This window comes from Mucor velutinosus, assembly GCF_035048745.1.
Source record: "Mucor velutinosus strain NIH1002 chromosome Unknown tig00001563, whole genome shotgun sequence".
Taxonomy (NCBI): Eukaryota; Fungi; Mucoromycota; class Mucoromycetes; order Mucorales; family Mucoraceae; genus Mucor; species Mucor velutinosus.
Window position 1 is genome coordinate 3,119,673 of NW_027041904.1, and position 13,393 is coordinate 3,133,065.

Below are 13,393 nucleotides of genomic sequence, written 5' to 3' on the forward strand. Positions count from 1 at the left end.
CAAAAGTGTTACTACGTGAATGATGGCAAAGCATGGCTTGTTTGAGCTTGTTAAATTCCAGAGCGGATTTCGGTATATCTGATACTAGCCAATCTATCTCGCCATACTCGATGTCGGCGTCGCCCTGCGGGCTCTCGCAAAAGACATTTAAATCAGATATATCAAAGTTTTGGTATATCAAGTAGATTTTAAACAATCAATTGTTAGTAAAAAAAAGTTTATCTCCCTTAGCACCATTTCTGCTTACACTGATATCAAGCGAAGCCTATCATCGAGATGATGTGAAAGAAAGCTCAAGTTTCATGCAGCATTTGTACACCACAACCTCCATTTTCTGATAGTAGAATTGTCATACCATTTGCTGCTGCTGCTGCTCTTAATAAGATGGGGAGAGGGGTTTGGGTGAAGAACGTAACGCGTCTAACTCAACACTTGGTAATATTGATCTATATGAAGGCTTGATCGCAGCGAAGCAAAGGTGCAAACCTATGGCAATTAAGCATCCAATCCAGCATTTGATAGCATTGATCTATAGGAGGGCTTAAATGTAGCGAAGCGAATATGCAAAACCATAGTATCTAAGCAGTAAATTTGGTTTTTCATTTTCATTATTAATAAGCTTACCAACAACATAGCACATCAAAATATGCATGAATTAGCTTTACCAAAATCAATATGCCTCCTATTCGATTTGGAAATTGCACAGACTGCAGAACTGCCCTTCCAGAAAATTTCAACTACCAAAGATGTGATTCACGCCGTGTAAACAAAAGCTACAAAGCAAAACATAACAGTTTTCAAGCCTTAATATCTTGACATATAGACCTTTCTGAGCCGCTGGAATGACCCCAAACAATTGTACTCGAGCAGCAGTAACTTCCTGACACCTTTGCTCAACTTTTTGAAGACCCAAAAAACATGGCCAAAAATCGACGAAAAAGCATGAGGTACCCCTCATGCTTTTTTACGAAAATCAAACGATCGCGTTTTTTACCTTGATAACAAAGACTTTTACTATGGCATATATTGAATCAAAATGCTTCTATCGATCCAAAGCAACTTCTGAAACCACTTTTATGAGGTTTTCATATGCAAAATATGGCTATTTTCGCTAAAAACCCCATTTCATATTTTACTAAATTGCTCAACAATTTCATTCAAAATACCTATTACAATTAGTACCATTAGAAGCGCCTTGAAAATTACTTCAAGAATGTATTAGGAAGCGTAGGGTGATCATCACAACTTATATAGTCGAATATCAATAAATGGATTAAAGAAGACGACAGGAGACAAAATTTGGCCAATCTTGAACAGAAGAAAAACAAACTGAGCTTGAATTATTTTTGCTGGTGGTGCTGCTGATGATAACAATGATGGTTGCGATGCTGATCAAATGGGGATCATGGAGTCGAAAGGACAATTGCTTAGCGTCACAATCATCATTGTTATCATCAGAAAGGCATTTGGGTCATCCAGCAGCAGCGCCGCCCCTCAAAAAGTGTCCAAATTTCTATTCAAAGGACTCCCAAGTGAAGCCCATAATTCTACGCCACTCAGAAATTTTGCAGTGTAGTGCTGTTAGTAACATCATAATAGTGTTTCAGAATGTGACTCTGAAACAAGTTGTATTTTTATGCATAATGACACTGGTCTTTTGGTTTTTCTCCACCTTTCTGTCTGCTTTTTTGGTCGTCTCTTTCTATTTGGTCTTGGTCTCTTTCTATTTGGTCTTGGCCTCTTTCTATCTGGTCCTTTGGCGGTATCAAGTGGTGCCTTTATATCCTTGGCCGGCTTGCCACTGGTCTTGGCTCTGAAAAGATGCTGCTTTTTACGAAGAGATTGGGTTGCTTTGCCTTCTCATACAGATCTATCTTGGCAATCATTCGATGATGGAGTATTAGCCTGAACTCTCCCCAAACCGGATTTAGCCACAAATGCGTCCATTTATATACTACGGAATACATGCCATCTCCTAGTAACTTTCGTGTTGCTATGTACGCTATCCGTATTGGTTCTTTACGAGAATAGGGTAGTTGGTAGGGTGACGGCCTACCAAGCTGTTGATCTCGCGTATACATGTTACATCATGTGCTCTTTTGCATGTGGTCTATATCATGTAATTGAAGAGTAGGTAGTTGGTGGGGTAACGGCTCACCAAGCTGATAATCTTCGTGTGCTATCTGCCCAAAGTAAGGAAAAGTTCCTCTTGTTTTGGCTGCGGCAAGAGACGACTATACGCTATGCGTGAGGATAAGGGTAGTGAAGGGTCCTAAAAAAACTCCTGTGTATGAAAGCAATCAAATCTAGGGAATGCAATCCTCAAGGGAACTGTTCTGTATGGCTGCTTTGATATTCTTTCTGGAGGTGAAATCGAGTCAAAGCGGCCATATGCAGTCATATACAAACTGGTACGTATCTTTTATGAATGCAAAAGGTTCCTTTTACTAATATTGTTTCTCTGCTTAAAACTGCTTTACGCCCTAAATTTATTGATGGGCGTGGGTGATTAGGGGGGCATCGTTTGTGTGCGCCGCGGTCAACCCTCCTTTCACTCACTCGGTTGTAAATAGTCGGGCTATCGATACCTACTCTGGCCTGGCGACCCTCTCTGGTGAACTGCTATCACTGCTATTGGAGTGATAGTAGTTTCTCTCCCTTGGTCTTGGTTTATCTTCTTGTTTTTTATAATAAAAATAAAGCTATATTCTTCGTTATTTTTCAATGCAACCTCTATACTCCAAAATCATATAACAGGCTCAAATAAAAATATTGTCGTCGTGGCCAACCAGATACATATTAAAAAGTATTTGTTTGCATTTACAAGCATAATCATGAGATTCTGACTGATGAGGAAGGATAATAGACCTGAAATTTTATCAACAAGGATGTCCGTATTCGATTAAACCCTCAAATGAGATTGGAGCTAATTGTTCGCGAAAATACGCGCACTCAAAACCTGCCAGCTGTCAACGAGATTGCAGCCATCATTCCTAGCGAATATGATGATACAGGTTATAAAGATGCCAAAAATCATTCAACCTCAGTTGGTTTTTCTTCTGTTCAAGATTGGTCAAATTTTGTCTCCTCTCGACTTCTTTAATCCATTTATTGATATTCGACTATATAAGTTGTGATGATCACCCTACGCTTCCTAATACATGTCGTCTTGATAGATAGATCCAATGGTAGGAGTTAACAAATAACTTAGAGTGTAACTATTAGATTGAGATTATGTTCGAAGATGCCGTTTATTGAATGCATTTACAACTTATATTTATACTATTTCTGCGATCGATAATTACTTATTAATCAATGGAACTTTCGAGTAGATATAGTACTTGATATAGCAACTGATAATCAGATCAATGCTTGCTATCAGTTTCCAGAACCTTCGAGTATACGCTGGCGCCTTTTAGTCGCTTTCTTCAAATTTGGCTTAAACCTAAATTTAGACACGACATACAAGTCCCTGGTGGTAGGGCGAAGTGGCAGAACTCCCGTATGCCAACGGGAGGATCCCGGTTCAAATCCTGGTGAACGCAAGTTGTTTGATTTTTTTGACGTAGTACTGATGTCCTCGTTTGGTGTTTTGTGCTCTTATCCATGATCTATATTTTGACGATTTCCGCAAGACTGTACTGGCTCTAGGAGTCGCACCTTATTAGTAGTAGATTTCTTTCCCAACTTAGTTCAAAAAATATCTTATTCCCCTTCTTTGCAGACATTGGGTCCACCAACAGTCTTTTCTATCACTCAGTATGACATTTAAAGGACTTTAAATAAAACCTGGAGCTCGACTCCCCTACAAAAAAATCGCTTCCTTAAGCCTTCCTGGAGTACTTTTCAAGGTGCATCCAATGGCACTAAGTAAAATAGATGATTTGAATAAACTTATCAAATGATTTATGAAAATATGAAAAGAGGCTTCTGGCCAAAATGTCGAAATTTTACATATCAAAGTCCCACAAAGATAATTTCAGAGGTTGCTTTGTATCGATAGAAACATTTTGATTCAAGATATACCATATTAAAAGTCTCCATTTTCAAGGTGAAAAACGCAATCGTTTGATTTTCGATGAAAACCATGAGGGATACCTCATGCTTTTTAGTCAATTTTTGGCCATGTTTTTTTGGGTCTTCAAAAAGTTGAGCAAAGGTGTCAGGAAGTTACTGCTGCTCGAGTACAATTGTTTGGTGTTATTCTGACAGTCGAAAACGGCTTCCAACGCAAGAAATTGCAGTCGTTTTCATGAACCATTGCTGGTCATATTATAGTGTTGTGGCGTATCAAGATTGAATTGCTTAAATAAGCGTCTGTATTCAATCTCTGTATGACACCTTTCTGCGTTTTTTGCATTGAAGGAGCTTATACTGTTAATATCAAGAACATTCAGATGCCTGATATGGCTATGATTGTTCAGGCTCAAGTTTTGAAAGGCAAAGCCTGCTTAGATCACGCAAGAAACGATTAACAGCTCACAGTCTAATGAAGTATTTAGAATAATTAAGGGGTAAAGTCGTCCAAGCTATAATTTGAATACTTGAATCACATCAGCATTTCTCTATGAACCTACTTGAGAGACAAATCCAAACATTAAGAAGCAATTCCCTTGGTAACTTCAACACAACACTTGATTTCTTTAAAAACAAGAAACCCCTTTCTATCACCACCAAACATTTACAGTTATCTCAAAATTTGATGAGAACTTGTTCAGATCTAAATGCATTATTGTCACTTTTTGTGGTAAAATGATGTGCTTGATCACACTTGCATGAATATCTCAATTAACTATTATACAACGTATAGTTCATCTTGTGCGACTGCAAAGCCGCAATAGGGTGGGCATTTTGCTAGGCCACAATCTTTAGTGACGATGTGAATCTAGACTTTGTACAACACCGAGCGAGCAAGCATACGGATTTGCTTGTATGTGGTTGAAAGAAAATAATGAGATGGAGAAAGCTTCAGATGATCCATGGTGCCGCATGCAACAAAAAAGATATTAACATCTTAAATGCGTATCAAACTCTTAAACGGAGCAAATGGGGAAACTTGATTTGGACGCAGTAAAACATGAGATGCAATGATTAGTGACCCACGTTTCTGTTCTCATCCCAAGTACTACAAACAAAACTGACAAATATACAAACATAAATTACGACATATGAACTTTATTTTTTTTCGATTATCAACAATAATATGCAATATGACTCCATAATGTATCGCCCACCCTCCAAGCACTTAGCTTGAAATTTTTCTTCTGTCGAGATCCATCGCTTGCTGTTGGTTCGTGAGTGAAAAGTCTCTCCGGTGTTTTGAATGCCAGGATTACACAATGGAAATATGAATTATATAAGACTGGAAACATATGTGCATATTATGATACACACATATGTAGGTGTAAACAATTACTGTATTTCTCTTTATTGTGTATATATAAGGATGCAAAAATTAGTGTGGTTGATTGTGTGGGGGAGTACTTGCGCGCTGAAAGAGGATGTCTATAATAGAGAGGGGGGGGGGGGGAATACAGGTCTGATTGACTCAAGCAACATCGCCCACAACAATATAACTACGATTCAAGCATTAGATACACTTGAGCTGCAATACCAATGCCACCACTTACCCTTTGTCGGCCACCACACTTCTACATTTGAAAAAGACATTGTACTTGAGAACCCAGCGAGGCTGAACATTGGTATCATCCTTCACAACTTTGTGTTTACACAGTAATGCGGACAAAGCTTCAGGTGTTAAAATTTCTACAGTAGGATTGAGGCGTCAGCTTACACCGCCATCTATAATTAGATTCTCGATGTGTACGTACCTGTGGTATCTCCATTAAAAGTCATTTCAATTCCGTGCTCTTTACCAAGGTTGATCAGATCTTTGGGCAAAGAACAGCATTGATCAACATGCACTTGATCGATAGAAGGCTTTACTTTCAAATCTTCCTTATTGAGAAAATCTGTCAATGTTTGGTAATCAAAATCAGCCAACCCCAGCTTTGAAATCACTCCTCTCTCATGGTAAACCTCCAAGTCCTTCCATGCTTTGTTTACTGATGAATCGCTGTCATCGGCATCGAAAGAAACGATAAATGTATCAATAGATTTGACATCCAAAAGTTGCTGGAGATGATGAATAGCCTTGTCAATGTGGGATGGCTGATATTCGGTACAACGATCCAGGTAAAACAATTTAGCTGGATAGAAAAAAGAAGATTTAGGGTTCTCCGATCTTGCCCAAATGTAGCGACATCTAACCTGTAACTTCGACATCATTACGATCATCAGGATGAATACGGCTGCTTAATCTCAAGTCAGGGACTTCCAACAATTCAGTTTCTGTATAGTAGCGGAATGAGGGCTTATCAGGACCATTCAACGAGATGTCAAGTGTGTCAGAGATTGCTTGGACCAACTAATCGAGACATACATGAGCCATCCATACAATCTCTCCTCCCAATGGATGACCTACCTCTGTGTTGGATTTTTTATTCCAATGTTTCCCGGCAGTAGCGGTAGTTGATGTGAGCATGACATTGCCAGTATAGAGAACCAATTGCTTGAAATCAGGCACTATGGTTTGATCAGGGAAATGTTGGGAAGGCATATCAATTTTAAGAATTTGTTTTTTTCACTGAGAAAAAGAGAATGATGGAGGGGATCTGCTTGAGAGGATCTCCGTTTATATATGTTTTTTTTCGAGAATATTTGGATTTGTCAGAAAAACAAGATCCCCAGTCACTGAGATGTCCAAAGGGTCACGGTGAATCCGGCTTATTGTCTTGCCTCTCTTACTCATGTGGGCTGAAATCCTACTAGGTACAATATCAGTGAGCAAATTGTGAGTATTTCCGGGCTTTATCATCGGCTTACATTGCATCGTTTAGCATGCTGATTTAGTAGTTTTTTTTTTCTGATTTTTTAATGGAATAATGATGACAGAGTAAGCCTGATTACTAATACCCAAAATAAGGGATCCTGTCAAGGGTTACTATCCTACTTCGGCTGATATTGTCGGCTGATTTGCATGACAGAAACGGCAGCAGCAGGGAATTGCTGCTTAATCTCGCTCCGATTTGAATTGTCTTCTAAGCTCGTTATCTCTAATAATACATCCATTCTCTTCTGGATGATGAAATGACACAAACTTCAAAATTCGATTAGCAGGGCTTTCGTAAATGAGCCCTAGTATGGTGATTTACTTTTAAGTCCGTCTTGGAAGAATAGCAAAGAAATTGTAGCTAGAATCTGGCTCTGTATGAGAGTCGCCTGTTGACAGCCATACTAGTAAGCACGTGCTTTAAGAGGAGGAACAATCTCATTTTATGAACAATCTTAATGCTAAATTCATGTGTAGCTGATAAACTTAGACCTTGCACGAATCAATGTTATCTATCGACTGCCTTATTTCAATATGGAGGCACTGCTTGCTTGACAGTAAGATTATAAGTAGAGCAATCTGTATCACAGCATATCAAGTTGCTAATTTCTATAAAGCTATATATTCTTGTATAATGGGAAGCTTAGTCTTCAGCGTGCAAAAACCGGAGGAAATATCAATAGATCAAGCACAGCGGTAACTGTGCTGGCAATATTATGGTATAAACCGGCTCCATTGTGTATGTTTGGAAGGGATTTGTTAGAGAATAACGAAATTCAAGGGCTTCTTGTTACAACTTGCGAGGGAAATGACCTATTGTCGATAAATGAAAGTACACTGTTGTTTACTTGAGGACTTCCAGACTAGCTTGGGTTGCCAGCGTCCCACTGAGACTTGTGGAGGATCTTGTATGTTTGGTTTTCTTGTAAGAAGCTAACAGCTGTACCAACGCTTGCATCAGTCAATTCTTTGCCTTGAAGCAGCAATTTCTCATCTACAGGCTGTACATGCTTCTTGGTCAGGGCAATTGTTAATGGCATGCATGATCTATTGTGGGCCAGCACCTTTTTCTAGCAAAGTGAGCAGCAATGAGTACTATGGACACAGTGTGTGTAGTTACTTACAACGTGCGCCTTTAGCATTTCCCTCTGATGAGTTTTCATTATGGCCATTGATAGCTGGTGACACCATTAAATGGGAAGTCATGCCGATTCCAGTTTGAGTAAAAGGTCCTGCGCGAAGATTTCATGGCTAGTCGTACTATAAACATGAAGCAAAGGGTAGTATCGCATCAAGGAATGCCTTCTTTTAGCATACTTTGCGATTTATCTTTATCCAAGAGACTAAGAGGAAATGATGCGAAATCAATGAATTCAGACTGTGCATTCAGGTATCAATTTCACAAGCAAAGTGTATAAAGCTGCCTCTCAAGAATTGAGAGAAATGCTGAACATTTGCTCAGCCCTGCTAGCTAACCATCGTACTGAAGAGAGTTTACTTGACCTAATGTGGACTTAAACAGGCATTTCAATATCAAATTGAATTTAATCTATCAATGCACAAGAACGCGATGTTATATATATATATAATTGAAGCTTAAATAACCATGTGGCTTTCCTTTTTTTTTTTCAAGGTGTAACCTTACGTTACTAGCTTTATCCTGCTTTGTGTGAAAACTATGGAAGAATACCAATTTTTTGGTTGCACATTAACGTTATATATTCCCAGGTGTGTATTTGTAATAAAAATCAGAGCAGCGCCAAGGGAAAAAAAACAGCCAGGGACAATCCATTTGATCTAGTCATGGTGTTGATCGAAATAAACCAAATGAGCTCTGCCGCATTCACATTTGAGCATAATTTGCAAGCTGGACGCAGATCAAGAAAGTACAAGATGTTTGTGTGGCATCTTATCTCGAACCAATTATGTCTATCATCCTCGGCTGGAAAACTACAGGTTTATTTATTCCTTTAATATGTGATGATCCCAGTCTTCTCCACAGATTAATACACATCTGATTTTGTAGTAACTCCAATGACAATGGAAACATCCCGTTCTTGTAGTAGTATACCACCATGACTCTGTTCAAACACATGAAACGAAAAAAACTGGAAACTTTGCTTTATATGCCTGGATGATGGTTTGCTGTAAAAAAAAAAGCACTTCTTGATTTGGTAGGCTTAACAATGGCCAATATGTTAAAAGTATAATAGTGTGTGAATTTCCAGGAAAATATACACACTTTGGCGGCTATTCAACATGGGATGGAAGCAAGCGAAAACATCTCAAGTGTATAAGCTTACAAGAGAATTGCAAAGAAAATCAAGGCAGTTCACACTGTTCACATGCAAATGACAGAAGTGGCATCTACTGTTGCTTTTTCTGCAGTATCTCTTGATTTTACCAGATTCTCATTTTTGTATTTGAAAAATCCATTTGCCTGATTTAGAGACACCACTCTAAAATCTCTCTTTTTTATATAAAATTCCTTCACACCCAATGAATTCTCTCTCTTCTCTCTCTTGTTCTCATTTTTTTTCGTCTTTCTTCATTCTTCTTTCTTAGATACAACCATAAAAACCAAGCAATCAGACCTTAAATGGATTACAATGTCATTCAACAATCAAATAATTCACCGTCCTTATTACTGTCGAGCAACGGAAATAATATGATGGAGCCAAAGGCCATTTTACCAAGCAAATGTAATCATCATTCATAACCTAAAATCTACCCCACACTTACACAGACACATCCATCAATTTTAGGTTCAAATTGCAGAGACAGTAAAGTAGATTGCAACTGTAAATACGCTCTAGAAGCATTTGCCATCAAAGTATCTGACATTTTATGTAGCAGGAGCTCCTTGCAGTCATTGCAAATCAATTGGAAAATCGGATATTTGCTCCAACAATGAAACAACTGTGCTGCTAAAGGACAACAACAGAGATAAAATATTTGAATACAAGACGGATAAACAATCTTCAGCCATCAAAGCACCCAAGCGAGGCTATAAATCGCATGTTCCCAGTGCTTGTAAAGTTGCAATGAAGTATTTTGCATCAATTCAATACCAGTGTTAACATGTTTCTTTGAAAATAGGTGTAAACTGCAAAACAGCACATTTAGCATGTGATGGTAATCATCTATATACCCCTTTTTTTCAACCAAAATAAGCCATTAAACGAGATCTTTTGTAGTATCCAGGCCTTGCAAAAGATGCGTTTCGCTCAAGAAGGAAGATACATGTCAAGATATGCAGCACAAGAAGCGAGGAAGACCAAAGCTTCGAGAAAAGAGAATCTATTCCTCCAACGAGCACACATACGAGATTTTATATGGTACAATTCAGGAACCAGCCATCATGATGAAAAACTCATCTAGAAGCATTATACCTAATCAACAAGCTCCTCCATTCAAAGCAAATCCTTCTCATTCACAACAGCATCAGCCGATCATACCATCATCATCAGCCAACAACACCAAACGCTCATCCATCATTTCGTTTGTCCATGAATCTTTCCAGCCTTCGCCTCCATGCCCATCACCGCCCAAATCCATTGCAGCTACACACTTGTCCATTTCCGAAATAAGCTCAACAGATCAGTCTGCTCTGACCATAGATACAGTAGCGGTGGCTATACCCACTGTGCAGCTTTCATCAAATCCCCTCACATCGCAGCCCTTATTATTTAACAATCATATCAATTCGTCTGCTGCTGCTACTTACAATCCTGTTTTGAATCCATCGCCATCGCCACCCGCCTCTACCTCAACAACGACAGCATCAGAACAACAAGCACCGAGCTCGCTCACCATCATTTTGTCCATGGAAGTGTGCTGTGCAAAAGTATCAGACGACACCATCAAATGCTGGGGCTATTACCCGCAAGAGCTAGCGCATCGATCGCTCTATGATTTTATATCCAACAAAGATTCTGACCGGCTCGCTCGATTGCACAGACTGTTGATAGATAACGCCATCAATGTCATCAAGAGCAACCAAACAAACGATGCGGCGCCCTTGCCACCTACGGAAAGAACCACTTCTTCATTGTTTAGCAGTACAAATCAACAGCAACTGAGTGTCATTGCCCATGGTTCAAGGTCATTTTCGGATACGATACATATAAAGAAGCGTTCAGGCGAGTATGAGCTGTATAAAGTCATTGTCTACATTGGCGGCGGTCTTGGTGCTGACCTATATGATGCGTCCACGCTGTCCAAACAGTACATTGTTGCCCAGTTTCATCGCCATGAGTATGAGGTAATTGTGCCTCCACCACAGCCACAGCCACAGCCACAGCCACAGCCACAGCCACAGCCAATGCCCGCGACTACAACAACCACAATGGCAGCTATATCAACATCAGCTCCAACTGGCACAACGAGCTCAGTACCTACATCAAACAATAATACACTGCTATCCACCGATAATTTTGCATCTTATTACAGCAACAACACCACGATTCAGCCGATAGCCGTGTTCTCTCCCATGTCTCCCCTGACACCAACTTCGCCAAGCAATAGCAGTATCACAAATTTTGGAAATAACCATACCACATCAATCAGCTCTGCAGCTATTCGTGGACCCAGCACTACTACAAATCTAGATTTATTTAGACGGGATTCAAGTTTTAATAATAGCAGCTCTACGACTAGTAATCCCAAGTTCTCCAAGATTTCCTCTGCGCTACATCCCTCCTTATCGCCCAAATTCAACATTGCACCTACCACCAATACCAGCAACAGTCTGTTTCATCGATTCCAGTCTTCATCTTCCGTGTCACAGGCTTCTTCATCGACCCCGACGCCTGTGCACATGCAGAGCAGTTCCATGACAGTGACACATCCCACTCAGCAGTACTTCTTGCAAACATCTAGTAGCACACTCAATGCTGCTGCCTCTGCCGCGCAAAACAAGTCGAGATCCAATATACCTTCGCAAGAAACGACTGTTGTGACATCGGATAGAAAGATGGAAATGAGTATCCGATCTCTGTTATGTTGAATTCTGTACATATAAAGTATAACTAGAATCTATCCAATAAACCTATTGCAAGCACTTTTGCTTATTTTGATAAATACATGCTGTTGTGTCTACTTTGATTTGAGAATTCATAAGGGGATCAACCTCTATAACACTGACTGTCTTGCAACAGTTATTCTTCTCTAATAAATAGTCATCTCTTATAATGATCTACATTATAACTCTAGTTGTGAAACTCTTGAAGTCGAGGTCAAGGCTACAGAATAATCGAAAGCCTTAAACAGAGAATTCAAGATCAAGATAGCATTTTAAGTCATCTACAGAATCTGTATTTGTATGGCAACGCTTTGAAGAATGATCTCACTTTATAGCACTAGAGCATTGAACCTGATTTACCCTTTAATTTGCGAGTAGACATATATTTATCATGTATACCACAATCGAAAGACCCGTAATCACTACTACTTGTCGCTTACCACAAACAAAAGAGATTGAAGACTACTTCAAGAAGAAAAGCGAGCACAGAGAGACTATCCCTGCCGAATGCATGCGACTCATTTATTACTAGTCAGTCAGTCCTAATTATCAACAGGCGTTCCATTTGCATAGAATTTGCTTACCTCTATATGTGGTTGCGATTGCATTTATGTCTGCGGCATTTTCCTATACATCAACATTCTTAGTTGGCTCTACGTTTTGCATATTCAACAAGAAAATGCCAGCTGAAATGTTTCCGAATGCAAACTTCATCAAGAAACTTGAGCAAACAGCATATAAGATCGTTCTTTCTTTGCAACAGCAACAATTGGCAGCCTTCCACGCGAGATCTTGATGACTATCTTCAACTGCCTGAATTCACTTGCTGAAATGCAGATATGCAGCCATGTCAATAAACGACGGCTACTCTGTTCTACTGATACTTGTATCACAATGAGGACAAGCAGCATTTCATTAAGCATATCACTGCTATCGATACAGAGGAAGATTTTGAGGGTATTGAGCAAATGCTGGATATTTTAATCAACAGTTTGGAAACTTTGGAGGGCCAAGTGTCTTCTTCCATGTTTTTCATCATATTTAACAAGCTTTTGTACAACTTCAGATATTCTTTATAGAAAGTCGAAATGGGGTTCCCAACTGATTTTGGTACTTCATACTCCAACACGGGTGCAGTGGGACATTTGAATGAATTCAAAAAGCTGAAATCGTTGCGACTCAACTTTTACTTTTATGATATTGCATAAACAGGAACGATTTTGAAGAATTGCGACACGATACAAGACTTGACAATTCACCTGCATCTAATCAATGGAACTGGAGTACCAGGAGACTTTGATACTTGGCTGAAAGAGAGTGTAAGACAGATTCAATCCCTCAAAATACTTAAAGTCAACGTCAGTCGACATTATCATCTCTCACTGACCAAGTGCCTCTTTTACAAGTATCCAAATGTTGAAACTGTGATCGTTGAAAAACTCTTTTGCAGATTACGACTGGGCAACAGACCTTATTCT

At 39.3% G+C, this 13,393-nt stretch overlaps 3 protein-coding genes across 3 annotated transcripts; 1 reads left to right on the forward strand and 2 right to left on the reverse strand.

The window, feature by feature from the left end:
• Nucleotides 1–5,548: 5,548 nt before the first annotated feature.
• On the reverse strand, nucleotides 5,549–6,619 carry ATC70_009640 (uncharacterized protein; the record flags this gene model as incomplete). The annotated part of the gene is made up of 5 exons (XM_064828869.1): nucleotides 5,549–5,576; nucleotides 5,631–5,766; nucleotides 5,832–6,209; nucleotides 6,271–6,427; nucleotides 6,485–6,619. The coding sequence occupies 5 exons, from the start codon at nucleotides 6,617–6,619 to the stop codon at nucleotides 5,549–5,551; spliced, it is 834 nt and encodes a 277-aa protein (XP_064686071.1).
• Nucleotides 6,620–7,755: 1,136 nt separating this feature from the next.
• Nucleotides 7,756–8,064, reverse strand: ATC70_009641 (uncharacterized protein; the record flags this gene model as incomplete). The annotated part of the gene is made up of 2 exons (XM_064828870.1): nucleotides 7,756–7,962; nucleotides 8,017–8,064. The coding sequence occupies 2 exons, from the start codon at nucleotides 8,062–8,064 to the stop codon at nucleotides 7,756–7,758; spliced, it is 255 nt and encodes an 84-aa protein (XP_064686072.1).
• Nucleotides 8,065–10,145: 2,081 nt separating this feature from the next.
• ATC70_009642 (uncharacterized protein) lies at nucleotides 10,146–11,900 on the forward strand (the record flags this gene model as incomplete). Its single annotated transcript, XM_064828871.1, has 1 exon — nucleotides 10,146–11,900. The coding sequence occupies one exon, from the start codon at nucleotides 10,146–10,148 to the stop codon at nucleotides 11,898–11,900; it is 1,755 nt and encodes a 584-aa protein (XP_064686073.1).
• Nucleotides 11,901–13,393: the final 1,493 nt, after the last annotated feature.